Raw genomic sequence first — 19,074 nt, forward strand, 5'->3', positions numbered from 1 at the left:
TTTCTCTCAATTCTTCCATCCTCCTAACCAGATGTCCATCCAGAAACTTCAATGCCACCTTTTCCTTCACTCAAGTCTATTTACCATGTCAATCCTACCCCTTAAAATGTCTAAGTCCCTCTTAACACTTTAATACAGACTACTATGATCTCTTCCTAGATGTCTGCAAGAGACTCAATTGTTCTATCTCCAACATTACCCCCTCCAAGTCATTCTCTTTCTAAAATATAAGTCTAAGCATGTCACTCTCCTGCTTAAACCTTTCAATGGTTAGCAACTCCACTCAGGATAAAGGCCAAGCTTCTTAGCACGGCCTAAGATATACTTCATGATCAAGTCTCAGCCACTGCTATTAATTCCCTTAACCAGCTCTCCATCCTCCAGGACTTTTATATCCATGCTGTTCTTTCAGCAAGTAATTCTTCTCCCTCTACCATCCCAACCTTTTTCTAGCTAACCCCAATTCATTCAGGTCTCATAGATGTCATCACCTTTGGGGAAACTTTCCTCAGGCCACCCACAAAATTAATAAATTTACCCTCTTATGTGCTCCCCAGTTTAACCCAATACAGCCCTTATGCTATATGTAGAGAGGCCCTGTTTACTTGTCTAGTCTCTACTAAACTATAAGCTCTGTCTATACAGACTGTGTCTTGTTCATTGCCAATGAATAAAAGTAGCGATGGTCTGGCATTTGTCTTAATCATTATGAACCATATTGGTAGTGCAAACCTATTAGCAATTATACATATTACCTCCCACAAATAAAGACATTATATAATTCTGCTCAGTGCCTACTCAGCATGTTACTGGTACCCAAATAATAAATTAGTTTGGACAGCTAAGTTAAAGAATTTTGTTCCTAATCCTATAAAGAATGGGAAGGTATATAAGCTTTTCAAATTGCAGGAAATGTAGCAGCCGGGAAGAGATTGACATATAATCAAAAAGTCAATCTGACTGAAGAGTAAATAAATTGAAAAGGGAAATTAAGATATGAGACCTAATTTAGAGGTCGTTGATTAATACCAATAGGAAACTATGAGAGTCTGAAATAATGAGTAGATGGGAAGGAAAGAAGGTATATCATTCAGAAAGACTTGGCAAGACCTGGATATGGAGGAAGTTTGCAGTTCAGATGGTTCAGAAATAGAGAAGCCTTTCTCGAACACCGAAACTAGGTCAGGTCTCCTTGTTACATGTGCTTATAGAATTCTGTCCTTTTCCTTTATAGAACTTAGTAGAGCTTCAGATGCTCATAATTTCAATGTGAAAAGTTCTGATAACAATCTGTCTCCAATTTCCCAGAATTTGCATTGCTCTCTTATATATATATCTCCACACACAGATCTACTGGGTGTTCCATAAACATACCTTAACGTTTCCTCTCCTCATTACCTTTGTTCATGCTGTTCCCTCTGCTTGAAATAACCTCCCTGTAATCACCAACTATCAGAAGTTTTCTCTTTTAAGGTCCAGTTAGAAATAAGTTTAGCCAGAAGTGACTTCTTCCTCTTATGAATATACTGTTAACTATTTACATGGTTACATGGTAACTATAGTTGTTCTAGACATTTCTTTCCCCCACAAGAATGAGACAAACTTCTTGAGGCTAGCTGTGGGGCAAAGGGAACGGAGGTAGGAGCAGAGGAGCTGGACAGAAGGGAATTCTAAGCATGAAAAACAGCAGAAGAGAAAGCACCAGAGAACTCAATGAAAATAAATCTAAGAAAATTCCATTTGCTCTCCCAAAAGATTCTTCTACTGGGTTCAATACATCCCTACAGATGTCTTCCCTCCTAATCCTCACAGTACTTTTGGTGATAATATTTCTAGAAAATCACTGCTCAAAAGAAATATAAGGTAAACTGCAAATGCAAGCCAAACATGTAATTTTAAATTTTCTACTAGCACATTTAAAAAAGTAAAAAGAAACATAAAATTAATAATACATATTGCTTAATCCAAGATATCCAAAATAATATCATTCCAACGTGTAATCAATATAAAACAACTATTAATGAGATATTTTCCATTCTTTTCTTCATACTATGCCTTCGAAATCCAGTGTATATTTTACACTTATACCACATCTCAATTCAGACTAGCCAGCTTTCAAATGCTCAATAGCCACATATGACTAGTGGCTATACTACTGGACAGTGCCGTTTTGGAACATCCCTGTCATTCACCGAAGGTTTCAGCACCTGCCTCAATTATCCAGGCTCCAACCCAAAACCCCAGGCTGTATTTCTTAACTCTTCATCATTACTCTCCACCCTCAGCCACTCACTCCCGTGGCTACACCTTAGAACTTTCCATCAGAACCTGTACCACCTCCAAAATCACTAATCCAAACACTCCGTTCTCCAACTACCACTTCCTATTCTGACTTGCTTAAGTATCTCCATTCCAACAATTCAACTTCACAAAAATCTCCAATTCACTGATGCTATCCCTCTCTATCCATCAGACCCCTTCAGGTCCACTTTAGTAAGATTCCATGGTACATCACTAAATATTCCTTTGCAAAATTCCCTTCCCCCTCTATGCCTGGCACACTCAACTGGTTCCAACTTTACATCTCAGGCAGACAGAAGAATGCATTCACGCAGGCAAACAGATGTTACTATACATCCATAATCGTCAACCTCAATGGGCACAGGCATCCTACTAAATTTTCCAGTAAGCCAGCAATCAAACTTCCCACAATAATTACTTCATATCTCTTCCTTGCTCCTTCCACATCTCCTTCCTCCAAAAACTACCTTTAAGAAGCAGACACAAAACAAATAACCCTCAACTTTCCTTAACAATGCATTCAACATTGTTATTTGATACTCAAAAACTTCCAAAATTAAAAAACAGCATGTTTTGCTAATTACAAAAACATGTGCTCTTTATAAATCTTCAGATACAGAAAGATGGAAGAGGACCAAACTATTTTTCATGTACTTACCGGAACACTAGAATGCAAGTTTCACAAGGGCAAAGACTTGATCTATTTCATTCCCATCTGACTATTCAGTATCTAACACAACATCTGACACACACAAATCAGCACTCGTTTTTACTGACAGAATGAATAAGAATCTTGCTTTAAGAAACTGCAACATGAGGGGCCGGCCCAGCGGCGCAGCGGTTAAGTGCGCACGTTGCGCTTCTCGGCAGCCCGGGGTTCACCAGTTCGGATCCCGGTGCGGACAGGGCACTGCTTGGCAAAAAGCCATGCTGTAGTAGGTGTCCCACATATAAAGTAGAGGAAGATGGGCAAAGATGTTAGCTCAGGGCCAGTCTTCCTCAGCAAAAAAGAGGAGGTCTGGCAGTAGTTAGCTCAGGGCTAATCTTCCTCAAAAAAAAAAAAGAAAAAAAAAAGAAACTGCAATATGAAAGGCTAAACTTGAAACAGGCAACAGGAAGGGGGAGGGGAGAGTGTTTATTTGTTTTCAAGATTTAGCACAAAATATCTACAGCCCATTAAAGGAATAACTATCTTTATTTCACATAAAACTTTTTTAAATGTATTAAACAAAATAATGAACAAAAATATATAAAGTATAACGGACTTTAATGGTTTATGCTTCCACCAAAAAGCCAAACTTTTCTCATAACTGATTTATCTTCTTCATGGATTACAGCATGGAGACATGTAAACTAAGCACTTTTCAAGACTTAACCAAGTGTGGGTCACTGTGGCAATTAACTTAAGTCTCTTCTTCCTCCCTAAACATCATTAGGCATAATTGCTAGATTCTATGGGCATGTATTTTTGCCAGTTATACATATTTTCAAAATGAGGTCTCCAAAACTTGTCTCTCCACCTCTGGAATCCTCCTCTTCAAAGAATGCTACCAAATTTGAAAATTGGTAAGACTATGATATAACTAGTTTAATTAGAAGCAAGGGCTTAAAAACCTTACAAGTAAATAATATACAAAACTAATACTTCACTACCAGTTTTGATTTTAAAAGTAACCTATTAATACAAATTACCTGGGAGGAAGTGGGGAGGAGACAGAATGAGGGTGCACAAAAGAAGGCCTCAACGTTTCGTCATACTCTATTAAGTTTGATGTTTGTTTTTCTAGTCTTCTATAAATGGGTTATACATTCTTCTACAAAGTTATACATATTAATTTGTATATACATTTATTTTTTTAAAGCAACCTAGCTTTCTCTCAGACAAGAGCACAATTTCTATTATTACTCAATATAAATCTTAATTCAACATTGGCACACTATTTAAGAATGGTTACCATATACTAATAGTTTGTATTATGAGCTTCACAGAAAGTTTACAATGTCCACCAGTTAAATATGAACTGACCATACACAAACATCTACCATATTCCCTCCCTCAAAGGAAACAAAATGACAGTTTACAGGAAGACAAAAGAAGAAAAAAGGAAAAACTAATTCACAAGCACAAAGAGCAAAAGACAATAATCGACTAATTAAAAGAAAAAAAAAAAAGGTAAAGGCAGAAGTCCAGTCCTCTGACAAGAGAAAATAGAGAAAATGAAAAGGATACAATTACTAAAGAATTAATACAAGAAAATTTCCTAGAAATAAAGGACATGTGTTTCCAGACTGGGCCACCAAATACCTTAGGACAGTAACTGAAAAATAGCCACACCAGGGCATTTCCTCATCAAGTTTGAGCACACCAGGAACAAAGATCCTAAAATCTCCAGACAGGTGCCATGTAAGGGTTCAAGAATTGAAATGTCACTCTGTACTCTGTACCATGTGCAAATCATCTTTAGTTTATGTTACAAAGGTAAGTGTTTAGAAGAGAAAATGTTTAACTTAACTGTTCAAAATATATTCCACACCTCCAATTGTCTAGAGTTTTATTCAAGAGCTAAACTAGCCGTTAGAGAAAATTCTCTGAAAAGTTAAGATCTGTCAAAGATTTAACACTAAGATTATTACTAAAGTTCAATGTTAACTTTATTTAAACTCCTTTTGCTCCTAATAGAATTTGGTTACTTTAATTTAGCTTGGCAAAATAACTAACCAGAAAATGATTCTTTTTTAAAACCATGGGGAGGAAGGAGGGTGGGCAGGGGGCAGGTAGCTGGCTGGGAGAGACACAGGAATCCCAGAACAAGACTTTATATAGATTTTTCAAAAGAATAAGTTATGGTAACTAGGTTGTTTTTTTTTAAATCAACTTAAAGCATTCATATGTGAAAGCTGAGGAGATACAGTTAATTTTCTTAAATATAATAATTCAGGAATGTAAGGATTCAAAGTTAAGTAAAAAAGTACAGATCAATCACGCATGCCTCTATTATTGATCTAAAGAAGATAATTAAGAAGATAGTATGTGCCCATCTCTCCACCAGACTGAATTCCCTTCTGTCAGGAATTGCGTTTTAATTATCTTTGTATACTCATGACTAGCACAGTACCAGGCACATAGTATATACTCAAATATTTACTGAATAGACAAGTGCATGAAAAGGCCTACCTATATAGGAAGTAAAACAAGTTTTCTTCAATACCATGTTTTTAACGAGCTAAGACTCTAAAAGGCAAAATTCTAAAGGATCAAGTAATTTTTAAATCAAATGAAAAAAGTTATTTGTATTCATAAGGTATTATTTACTTCTTCAAATACCATAAACCCATAGCTAATTAATAAGAACTTAACTATTTGCACTACATCAGTATCACCTTTTTCCTTGATTAACTTTATTTGTAGAATTATCTTCAATGGAGGATGACAAAACCTTTGAATTCCAATAGCATTCACAACATTCTCATCACACCACCCCCTCTCTACACACACAAACACACATCACCCTCAGACCCCATTACTTCAAATGGATTATGCGGTTAGGATGACAGATGTTTGAACAACAAAAAATGGGCCACTTTTACTAAAGCTACAAATAAAACTAAAATCTGTTTGCAAAACACAATGCTCAGTATCACCCTCCACATTCAACAGAATCACCAGTTAGGATCAGCAGACTCCAAAAAACGAACAACTCAGCACAGTATGAAATGTTTACCTACAAGAAAATGTGTTGTAAATAATTATCGACCAACCTCTAAGTAGCAAAGTTTAACCTACTCAACAAAACAAACTATTCAGTAGTTATAGCACATTATGTTTATATGCAAATACTGCTAATTACAAACAAGCCTTATCTAATATCCCTTCCATTGAGCATAGCTGGGTTGCCACTTGGAAAAACTTTTTAAAATAGTTGCCACATATACGAAGAACTTTTTAAAAACGGTCTAGAATTAAGGGTTATTAATTTTAACTGTTCATCTTTCCCATTAGTCTGAACTATTCCTGGGATTACTATCCAAATTCAGGAGTGAAAACCAATGGCAATCCTAAAATACATGTTCTTTTCCCTATATAATACCATACACAATTAATACACAGTCCTACTTTGACAACCTGGGAAAAGATACTTAAAAAACACAGAGGCTGAAGTTTTTCAAATACAACTCTAAAGAAAGATAGAAGAGAAACTGAAAAGCATTTAGATCTTATAATCTCTAGGTCCCACTTTAATCTCACAAGAGTGAAAGGAGAAAACAAAATAGGTTGAATGCAAATCAATTGCTTCAGGTATTTGGTAAAAGCTAATAAGATCTACTGAAGAGGAAATTATGGGCTAAAATTAGGTTAGGGGACATCTGTACGGATTTTTCATTTATCCAAGCTATTCCATCCCCTACTAGAGAAAAAAAAGGCAATCAAGGGTTGAGACATAAGCTTCAGAAAACAAAAAATTATACAATTCCCACACTACTACTGATTTAAAGTAATGTACTTGGACACATTCATTCAATGTGCTTAGCATTTTCACTAAGGAGATGCAGGATACTATAAATCAACTTCTGCTTAGCAAATCTGCCTTGTAAGAGTATAAGTATTAACTATAAGCAAACTATCTTTTATTTTAAATTATAAAAAATGCCATGAGTGAGAGGGTGAAGGGGATATTCACATTTTAAACTACAGACTCCTGTATTGTGAATCTTATACAAAACGAGTGTTCAGGTTCTCAAAAGTTTTTGTTCTCTGTACTCCTCCATAGTCTTGAAAAGGGAGGACCCAAAAAAACTTTGTTGATTAAATCTATCCATATTTATTGTATTACAAATTAAAACTGACACACATCTATGGACAGCGTATCTTCCACAAAGGAGCTGAGGGCATACAATGGAGAAAAGAAAGTCTTCTCAACAAATGGTGCTGGGAAAACTGGAAAGCCATACGTAAAAGAATGAAAATTGACCATTCTTTCTCACCATTCACCAAAATAAACTCAAAATGGATCAAAGACCTAAAGGCTTCTAGAAGAAAACGTAGGCAGTACACTCTTTGACATCAGCAGTAAAAGGACCTTTTCGGACACCATGTCTTCTCAGAGAAGGGAAACAAAAGAAAGAATAAACAAATGGGACTTCATCAGACTAAAGAGCTTCTTCAAGGCAAATGAAAACAGGATTGAAACAAAAAAACAACCCACTAACTGGGAAAAAAATACTTGCAAGTCATATATCTGACAAAGGCTTAATATCCATAATATATAAAGAACTCTCACAACTCAACAACAAAAAATCAAACAACCCGATCAAAAAATGGGCTGGAGACATGAACAGACATTTCTCCAAAGAAGATATACGGATGGCCAATAGGCACATGAAAAGATGCTCATCATCGCTGATCATCAGGGAAATGCAAATCAAAACTACACTAAGCTATCACCTTACACCCATTAGAATGACAAAAATATCTAAATCTAATAGTAACAAATGTCGGAGAGGTTGTGGAGAGAATGGAACCCTCACACACTGCTGGTGGGAATGCAAACTAGTGCAGCCACTATGGAAAACAGTATGGAGATTCCTCAAAAAATTAAAAATAGAACTACCATACGATCCAGCCATTCCACTACTGGGTATCTATCCTAAGACCTTGAAGTCAGCAATTCCAAAAGTCCTATGCACCCCAATGTTCATTGCAGCATTATATACAATAGCTGAGACACGAAAGCAACCTAAGTGCCCATCAACAGATGAATGGATAAAGAAGTTGTGGTATATATATACAATGAAATACTACTCAGCTGCAAAACAGAACAAAATCATCCCATTTGCAACAACATGGATGGACTTTGAGGGAATTATGTTAAGTGAAATAAGCCAGTTAGAGAAGGATAATCTCTGTATGACTCCACTCATATGAGGAATTTAAAAATGTGGACAAAGAGAACAGATTAGTGGCTACCGGGGGAAAGGTGGGGTGGGGGGTGGGCCCAAAGGGTGAAATGGTGCACCTACAACACGAATGACAAACATTAATGTACAACTGAAATCACATAAGATTGCAACCTATCATTAACTCAATAAAAAAAAATTAAAACTGAGAAATTCTTGAAAGGTACACTATCATTTAAAAATAATAAATCATTACTTGTTAACATAAAATCATGTATTAAATTTTAAAAACTATATTCCAAAACAAAAAAATATTAGTGAGAAGACTGTTATTGTTTTACATTTTTGCAAATGTCTTTAACATCTGGCTTATATAGACAGCCTGATTCTCATATTTGCTTTTGCACTCTCTGCTGCATTAGGTTGTTTTGATTGAAGTGTATGAAGAAAATTCAGCCTCACACAGATATGTAGTTGGACAAAGATGGAGTAGTTCAACAGCCTTTTCAGATAACTGTAGATATGCTTTGATCCTTCACCAAAACTCAACATGTGGCAATTTCTTAAAGGCTGTTGCGATACGGAATCTGGTTAATACTACCACTAATCTTATTAAAAAAAGCCAAATACTGGGAAGCTGTCAAGCTCACAGTGGCAAATGCACATGTTCCAAAATTCTATTTTTACTTGAAAGATTGAATTTTATCATTAGCAACAAATATTGTCAGTGGTTTTCCTTGCAGTGACAGCCTCACCTGGTTTAGTTTTGAGAAAATGTCTGCCGACTACCCAAGTCTTTATAACCATACTTCGTCAGCCACTCTTTAAAACAAAAACAGTATTCTATTAAAAAAGCAGCTAGTCCAGCACGCAACTCAAACTGCACAAGTTCTTTCCCTTGAGTTAACCATCCGATTTGGTATTCCGTAAAAGTGCTTTAGAGGTACTTTCCATTTCATCATAAAAAATATATTTTAAAATGTACTCAGACATCGAGACATAATAAAATAAATAATGTTTATTGCTTCATCAAGGACATTACACGTAACTGACATTTATTTTTTAATTCAAAGGGCATAATGATGGTCTAAGCTAGTACAGTTTAGTACCACTGCCTTAATTCATAATAGGACACCAGCAATTTTACCCACCACTGATTTTGCAAATGTCAATACAGCAAATAATGCCTTACTATTATTAGGAAAACAGTTTTGACCTGGAGGATGCCCCCCCAACCCCACCCCAGAAAGAGTCTGGAGAACCACCAGAGGTCTGGAAAACAGACTTTGAGAACCACTGTAATAGCTGATACATTACCTGTATGATTAAGAAAAAGATAATATTTTAGTAAGTATTCCATTATAACAAGAGTATTTAAATAAATACACACACACACGATGATATACTCAAACCACTGACAGCCTGGTACCTCACACAGAGTCGAAACTCAAAACATATAATGAAGGACAGAATGTGACAGACACTTCTTGAATAAATGACAAATAATTACCAAGTACCTATCAAAGGATAGGCTCTGAGCCAGGTGCCTCTATATTCCCTTTCTTGGGTAACTTACAGAAGCCCCTAGACGAGAATGATGATTTTAACATATGAGAAAAATATTTATCCTTAAGTCTTTCAGATCTTTTTTTAAGATTAGACCTACACGACTGCAAGAAAAAAGTCTCAAAATTCACCATAAAGCACAAGATAGCATGTTAAATTCTATTTTAAGCACCATGCCATGAAGCTAAAAACAGTCTTGCTCACATTCAGAAACCCAAATACAAAATGAATTGCTTTGGCTGTGCACTGCTAGAACCCTACAAAGAGCCGACATTCCATTTTTCCCCAAGCCAAACAACCCTTACCTGTTACCGTTTTCATTCCTATTTTTAAGTGAAACTCCAATATTAATACTATAGTGGTTACATTAAATGTGACGATTTTTTTTTTAAAAAAAACAACAGTATAAAATCATCAGAACAAGTTGTTAAGAACTTTTAGATATATACATTGATAAATTCAAGAGGTAAACCTCTACAAACATACATATGAGATATGTGCACTGTTAGAATGAGACCATCTCATTTTGGGACACGTCATGGAAACATCTTCAATATATAGTAAGTGAAAAAAGCAAGACAAAGAATACTATGTATAGTATGATCCCATTTATGTTTTTTAGAAAATATATTTATGTACATGTACATTCATTTAATAAATACTTATTGAGTTCCTTCTATGTACCCAGTGTGTTCTGAATCTAGACATATACATACAATAAATCACAAATATTATACAGACATACATAATACCCACAAAAATAAAAATGAATAGGTCAGACACAAAAGGCTACATATTATATGATTCCATTTATATGAAATGTCCAAAATAGGCAAATCTACAGAGACAGCAAATAGATTAACGGTTGCTTGAGGGTGAGGCGAGCTATGGGCAAAGGGGGTGAAAGCTGAAGGGTGCAGGATTTCTTTTTGGGGTAAGAAAAATTCTAAAATTAGTTGTGCTAATGGTTGTGCAACTTTGTGAATAATTAAAAACCATTTCATTATGCACTTTAAATGAACGGAATGTGAATTATATCTCAATAAAGCTGTTATGCTCTCCCCACCAAACAAAGAACAGATACCAAAGTGGCTGCCTAGTGGAAGAGAGTGAAGATGATAAAGGCCTTTAAAATTTTACTCTTACTGCTATATCATTACAACGAGAAATGTATTCATTTATTATCTATATAACTTAAAAAAATGCAAAAGGTAAACCTAAAACAGTCCTTCATGAATTATTCTGGATTTAATGTTATTCAAGTTTATCTAAGAAGCAGCCATGAAAAAAAGTGTGAAGATATGAACTTATCTCAGAACATTTACAATTTAGACTGTTATATAGACATGTGCATCTACCTCTCACTAAGACAAACAAATCCTGAACATAATTTGTTCATTTGACAAGTATATCTTACGCACCTACTGTGTCCACAGGGTCGGGATGGGGGAGAATGGAGTGGTGTACAAAGCAGAACACTAGTAAATACAAAGAAGCAAACTAGAAGCACTGGCTTTAGTTAAGGGCTTTTGCTATACATATAGTGGAGGAGACAGAACATACACAAAGTAGACTGGGGTCAGACTATAGAAAATCTTGAATACCAAACTGAGCGCTAAGACTTTATCCTGTTTTTGATGGAAAGCCATTGGAGTAACAGGATGAAAAGAATGTTTTAGGAAAATTAACCTGGCAACCAAAGGGGGGAAATTGAAAGCAGAGAAGAATAGCAGGAAAAGTAAGGAAGAGATGAAGCTTTTAAAAAATAGGAACATTTGCAACAGTCCTGTGAGAGTTATTGATATTTCAAAGTTACTAGTTAATGTTCAAAAGGTTTATGTTTGCTTTGTTTGCTTGATCTAAGGTGAAGCAGAAAAGAAAAAAAGGTGGTTTTGGTCATTTTGATGAATTTTAGAAGTTCATGCAAAGAAAGAAGGTTTACCAGAAAATTCTGAGGAGAAGAGGGGTTTGGGGAGTCATCTTTTCATGCGACACCACTGAAACCAAGAGGAGAGGGAATCAAAAGCAGTAAGAGTTTCATGATTTTTAACATGGAAGAGAAAGTGTAGTTTTGTAGTGAGAGTAGGAAAATTGCACGGCAATTAGTGATACTTCTGAAATTGATAGTAAAGGACAGCTAAATACTTTAAAATTTCTCTATCCCCTATTTAAAAAAAAATCCTAATGATAAAATTTGTTATATAAATGCATGTTTAGGTGAGGACCAAACTGAACATATCAAATTTAGAGCATGATCAATTTCACGGCCTTAATTCTATCAACTATTCCTTCCACAATGCAACTATTCCTTCTACTTTTCAGATGCTGCACAAATAATATCCTTAATTCACATATGCATTTATTAATTTTTAACCCATAAAGCTTCCTTCTTAAAATAGAAAAACGTTTTCATTGCCTATGTAACCTCCTTTCTATATCAGCCTCCTAGAAAAGTTACCTACCAATCTAATAAATACTGTGGCAACACTTCGCATTGAGATTAAAAATATGAGTAAGGCAAATTCTCATATCCACTTTCTTTATATTAATGTTCATCACTGCTTTTTTAAAAAATATTTTATTTTTTATTTTTCCTTCTTCTCCCCAAAGCCCCCCAGTACATAGTTGCGTATTTTAGTTGTGGGTCCTTCTAGTTGTGGCACGAGGGATACAGCCTCAGCACGGCATAATGAGCAGTGCCATGTCTGCGCCCAGGATCCGAACCAGTGTAACCCTGGACCGCCAAAGGGGAGCACTCGAACTTAACCACTCGGCCACAGGGCCGGCCCCTAAACGCCAATTAAAAACAGATGAACTCAGGGGCTGGCCCCGTGGCCGAGTGGTTGGGTTCGCGAGCTCCGCTGCAGACGGCCCAGTGTTTCGTTGGTTCGAGTCCTGGGCGCGGACATGGCACTGCTCATCGAGCCACGCTGGCGTAGCGTCCCACATGCCACAACTGGAGGGACCCACAGCAAAGAATGTACAGCTATGTACCGGGGGGCTTTGGGGAGAAAAAGGAAAAAAATAAAATCTTTAAAAAAAAAAAAAAACAGATGAACTCAAACTTGCAATATTTGATTACTATGTTATAATTTCCAAAATCAGACATACTCGATATAAATTATACATGCTAATCCATAATCTGTTTCATATTTTATCAAATGTTCTGATTCAGAAGCAATGTTTACTTACCTATTATAAAATCTATCTCTGCCATAATTTAATAATCTTATCTCACAGGTTTATAGAAAATGAAACCATAAAGGTATAGACAATGAACAAATAAAGAATTTACTTATTTCGCTCACAACACTTCATCTAATCAAAATATCATCTGCAGTGCTCCATAAAGCACAAAAAAAGTTCTGTCACACCAATATATTTAGTTAGAATAAAATATTTGCAAACTTTTGTATCAGGCTGCTTGGCAAGAAACTGTTTAAAATAGCAAAAAAGTGGAAATAATCTAATTCTTCAATGACAAGAGACTAGCTGAATAAAACACAATATTACCCTCAAATGATCATCACTTATATTTACTAACCTGGAAAGTCAGCCATGAAAATAGCAGATTACATATAAAGAGTAGTATGATCTCTTTTTGTGATGCTCACAGAGAAAAAGTCTAAAAGGATAGATAACCAGATGTTAACCATGAGATTTCTAAGCGCTGGGATTACAGGTGTTGTTTATTTTTCTGTTTACTTTTCAGTATTCCTTGAAACTTTCCCAAGTAAAACGGCATCTGCCTGAATTAATTTCTATGATTCCAACTAACAAACTCCAAAATCTTCCTTGCAAAAAAAGCCCAAGAAATATCCAAAAATACCCTGGCATAGAGCAAGAGGGAAAGTATTAGCAACAACATAACTAGAATTCTTTGTGAGCAAGGCACCCTAGAGGGCTCCAGGACTGACAGGATACCTTTAAAGCAGGCTACAGTGCAGGGTTTGAAATCACAAGACCTAGGTTTAAGTTCCTGCCACTTTTATTTGCATGACCTTGGACAAGTCACTTACCCTTTTTGGGCTCACTTTATGGATAAAAGGAAGATATTACCTGCCTTTTCTACCTCAAAGAACTGCTGGAAAGATCAAATAAGATAATGTGATACATTATGAACTGTAAAGTACCATATAAGTAAGATATTATTCAAATATTAAAAAAAAAATAGTGCTTAATGCCAGAGCAGAATACTTCAGAAAACACTTCAATCAATTCTATGAAGTAATGAACCAGTTTTGTTTGTTTTAAAACGCTGCATTCATCATAAACACTGAGTTTTTCAGAAACTTAGATATTACTTCCCAATTCCCCTACAACCATGAGCCATTTTATTTTCTGATCCCTAGTTACCAGCAAGAAAGGGTACAAATTACACTGAACTCAAAAGTCTCAGCAAGAACCCGGGAGCAGCATATTGACGGAGTTCACCAGGAGAAACCCGAGGTTAATCAGCTGTGGACTCACCACTAAGCACTACTGCAATCAACTGGGATTACAGGAGACTCTTTGAAGAGAAAGACAATACAAGCACCCAAGAGAAAACGGCGGAGGAAAAGGCGGCATTTCAAAACAATTATATGAAATGCTTAAAAACGAAGTACTCTATAAATTGTTTTAAACACTGTTGATAAAAATGGTGACTTAAAACACAAGCCATCTAAATGTGGCACTTGAAAAAACCAAGTTATGGAGATTCGAATCAAATTCATAAATAAATTGTCAGATTTACTTGCTTCTATCTGAAATAAAAGCAGACAACTACACCACAAAGATCAAAATTAAGTGGCTATTTCTTGAAAAAAAGAGGCAGAATAGGACAATTTACTGACATGCTTATAGATACTTTTAAAACTATACTTTTAAATGGTTTCTCTTCCCATGGAAATCCATTATTTACTTCACTAAAATGAAGAACTACTTCCTTCCCACTCTTCCTCCTATGAGTTAAAGTGGCAATATAACTTGCTTTGAGTTTTAATGCAAAAAACATTTGCTTTAAAAAGTACTTTAAGAGGAGCTACATGAAGCTGTCAGATTATTAACTTCCAAGATCATCTGGCCATCCTGCTTTTAAATTCCTAAAGATAACAAAAAGCTGGCCCTCTATATTCTTCCAAATGTCATTTATGGGTATTCCCTTAATGAAAAATTAAACCTTTCCTAAACAGATGTGTGCAGAGAACTCTTTTTGATATGTATGACTCACAATCTAATTTTTATTGGCAGTATCTTTAAGTGTTGCAGCTTGCACTATTCCTACAGGGGATACAGATCTATCCATTTTTTCCATCTGATCTTTGCAGATTTGTCATAGATTTAAAAGGACTTACTAAAATGGGCCATGAGGAAAATAATTATGAATACAATCCACAGCAAAATGAAATGTGGGTTGTGAATGAAGGTAACAAAAAGTCACTATTTACTCAAAACCTCACAGTTGGAAACTCATTGCAAGTACTGTATTTTCACCTAAAATCTTGAAAAATCTGGGTTTATCTTAATTCTTATTCTGACTTTTCCTACATTATTAGGAATAAATGCTACTTACCTCCAAAAACCACAAACAAAAAACCATCAGAAAACATAATTTCCAAAAGGAGTATCTTCCAAAGCTTACTGCACAGAAAATTATATATATATATTCTCAAATAACTTAGGTTGGCCTTCCTAAGATCATCTCCCCCCTCCAAAAAAAAGAACAGCAAATCTAATCACAATCAAGTATTAACAAAACTTCAACACAGCTATCACCAGCTAAGCAATTTATCACAGCTCCTCATAGTATTGGGCACACACAATGACAAACCAGCATGTCAAAACAGTTAGTAGAATTTGAAAAAAATGTACAACAGGAAGGTAAAAGTAGAAAACAACTCCTCTGGAAAAACTCAAGTAGATTTTGGAAGAGAGCAAAAAAGGAGACCAATTTTAGAAAAATAATGTTTCTCCCAAGTGCTTAGCGTTTATCTGATACAGGCTCATTTTTGTAAAGAGAAACTTTACCTAACAAGACTCACACCAGGGACCTGATCTACCCCTAAAGGCACTTTCTTAAAATGAGAAAGAACAAAGGAGGAAATCTCCCAGCATGTGCTTTCCATACCAGTTTCTTTGGACAGCATCAAGAGTGACAACATAGCCAGCACAAGCTTTTCAGCTGTACTCTGTGGTCCATGTATAACAGAACTGATTAGCTATCATTCAAAAGGATGCCTAACAACATAAATATTAGAAGGCAAAGCTTACAGCAACATAGTGACTACATTTTAAGAATAAAACTATAGAAAACATTTATCTTAAAGTTGTGTACTTTTTTACTTCAGGAGTTAATTATCTCCAAACTCTAAAACTCTTGAGGCTTTTTCATTTCAGTCAATAGTTTGAAACTGGAAAAAAAAGAAGCAACCATCCTAAATGTGCTCTTCCTTTAATTAATTTGTAATTAGCCATAAATTTTAAAAGAACGACACTCAAAGCCAGTGCCTTAATATGCGAATTTTGGAATGTTAACACTGCAAAATTACTGGGGAAAACCATCTTTCAGCGATGCTTTCCACAGAAAAACTCTCCAGAAACAAACCTGACATTTGGTTATTCTAGAAGTTGTCGCTTCCTTATAACGGAGAAAAAAATTTAAACAATTTTTATTAATTATAAAAAGAGGACCCTCCTCCAAAGATTTACACCTGCATATCCCAATCTCCACTGTGACAGAGATGTCAGTTCTCTGGGTCAAGACATAACCAGCTGCTTGGATCACACACAGGAAGCCACGGAGAAGGGAATATCGCGTTCACAGCCTCGAAATAATACGCGTTAGTTAAAAACTGCTTGCTACTAAACCAAAATTATTCAAGCGGAGCCCCATTTGTCACAATCCAATCATAAGGGTTCCACCCCCCTCCCCTGCTTGTGTAGTGGTATATCTGCTTCGGTAAAGAAGCCATCATCAGGTAAAGAAGATTGGGGTGGGAGGAAAAGCGGGGAAAAGGGGGCACCCTTTCATCCAATTTCGCGAGGCGTGAGTAATTGGTACAGTTGAGAGGAACGGAGGAACGTTCTATTTATTGGGGGTTGAAGTAGGATGAGGGGAGAATTTCGTTCAAATCAACATGGCCAGCAAGATGTCCCTACAAACAAAAGGCAACGGGGGGATATAAACACGAACCATTCACCTTCATCAGCTATAGCATCGCCATCATGGTGTGTGCAGAGACCCCCAAAGGCTCCTCTCACCCTCCACGACAGCCAAAGGAAGAGAAGGAGAACAGGGGAGAGGTAGCTGCTGCCCACCACCCACCACGGCGTCCAAATACACACCCTTCCAGGGGGTTTCTCCCCCCGGTTACCCAGAATCAGAAAGAGTAACGTCCCGCCCAGGCAGACTCCCCCGCCACCCCTCCGCCGAACCCCAACGCCGGCCCGAGGCTCACTAAACTTTCCCAGAGCTTCTCCCCACATCCCCACGCCACCGCCCCGGGATCGCGCTGCGCACAAGCGGGGCACCCCAGGCGCCTCCTGACAGCGGGCAGCCGGGGAGAGCCGAGTCCGGGGCGGGGGCGGCAGCGAGCCGCGGAGGGGCGGGGCGGCCGGAGCCAAGTTCCCGGGGGTCTGAGCGGAGCGCCTGACAGGAGCCCGGGACCGCAGAGGAGGAAGAGGAAGCGGCGGCGGGGAGCTTTCCCAATCCCCCCGACACGAACACCCTGCCCCAGCCCCCGCTCCCCATGGGGGCGGGGAGGCTGCCTGGAAGGTGAGGAAGCCGGGCCCCCGGGACGGCCGCGGCCCCCACCTCCCGACTCGCGATCTCTTCCCCCGCCACCCCCGCCAGAGGCGCCCACAACAATAACACGCCGGGGACGACCCGTCAGCGCCCCCGAGGCACCCGGGGCCCGCGGCCCGCCGCTGCCGGGCCCCCTCAGCTGGGGCCGGGCGCGCCGCTCCTCCCCACAACTCCAGGCCCGGATGGAGTCAGGCCCGAGCGGCCCCCCAGGGTCGGACCCATCCCCCCCGGCGCCAGCGGCGCCGTCTCCGCGGCCGAATATTAGAAGTGAATTCGAGCTGCGCTTTACCTTTAGTTCCGCACTGTCCGCCATCTTGCGTCTGTCAGCGCAAGCGCAGTGAACCTCGCCGGGGGCCGCCGCTAGACCCGCCCCTCTAGCCAGCCTGGCCCCGCCCCGGCCCGTCCCCTCTCGCCCCTCCGCCTCCTCGGCCCGCCCCCGGCCTCCGCCCCGTTCCGGGCGCTCGGAGCCCCGCCCCGGGCACGTACAGCTGCGAGACAGGCACGTACTATTTAAATAATGGCGCCAAGCGGGGAGATTTGACAGTTACTCCCCCCTAGGCCTCCCCGCCCCCCATCGTCGCCCGGCCAGCGCCTCCAGGGACCGGCCGGAGCGAGAGGGCTGCTGGCCTGAGCCCCGCCCCTCCGCGGCCTGCGGAACCCTTCTGCAAAGCTTGGATGCCTGCAGTCACAGGAACGATAATACCCCTTCCCCCAAGCAGCAAGTCCTTTTCGGCACCTGCTACCTGCGAGGCTACACGTGGGCTAAAAATAACAATCCATTACATTTAAGGATCACCTGACGAAGTGTTTCCAGGTCTCTTAGCTCAGATCCTCCTCATGACAACGCGGTGAGGTAGGCAGGGAAGAGACTCCTGTTCCCGTGGCGTATTTTCAGAAATAAAGCTCAGAGAGCAAAAGTGACTTGCCCAAACATGTACTTAACAGGGGTGGCCTACGACAAAATTCTGAAGGCTTTCATTCATTTACTTCTTTGTTTCAAGTAATTATTTAGTGACTGTGTACCGGCCCTGTTTCTAAGGGCTATATACACATTGGGAAATTAAATACAACAAAGTCCCTGCCCTCCCATGGTTCCCTAATGGGGGAACAGACCAGTGAACCTGTAAGGATACAATTACAAACGGAGATGAGTACCAGAAAAGCGTGAATGGTCCAGTGAGAGAAAAAGGGACTGGGAGGAGATGTCCTTCATCCTGGGAGGGCGGTCTCCTCTAAATTGACATTTAAGTAGATGTGATGAAAGAATTATTTGAGACCTTCTCCTCTCTACTAAAAGCCTCCTGTATGTCCTCTCCAACCCCAACTTTTTGCTGCTCAACTTTGCCTCAAATCTCATGGAAAAAATTAAACGATAAAAGATAATTTGAACTCTCTTATGTTCTCACCATCAAAACTACTGGTATAGGCATAGCAGCATTTGCGTTACTACGAATGAAGCGTCTTTGTGCCTATGAAAGCCGGTCCCTCCACCAGTGACCTGGATTCCTTTGCCTCCCACATTCCTA

General features: G+C 38.6%; 1 protein-coding gene across 1 annotated transcript in view; it reads right to left on the bottom strand.

The window, feature by feature from the left end:
• PIAS1 (protein inhibitor of activated STAT 1) overlaps positions 1 to 17,969 on the bottom strand; it is a 113,671-nt gene extending 95,702 nt beyond the window's left edge. Inside the window, exon 1 of the mRNA XM_008539581.2 lies at positions 17,838 to 17,969. Coding sequence (XP_008537803.1) covers positions 17,838 to 17,861 — 24 coding nt within the window. The 5' untranslated portion in view covers positions 17,862 to 17,969. The remainder of the gene's footprint in view (positions 1 to 17,837) is intronic.
• Positions 17,970 to 19,074: the final 1,105 nt, after the last annotated feature.

This window comes from Equus przewalskii, chromosome 1 (assembly GCF_037783145.1).
Source record: "Equus przewalskii isolate Varuska chromosome 1, EquPr2, whole genome shotgun sequence".
NCBI classification, from domain to species: domain Eukaryota; kingdom Metazoa; phylum Chordata; class Mammalia; order Perissodactyla; family Equidae; genus Equus; species Equus przewalskii.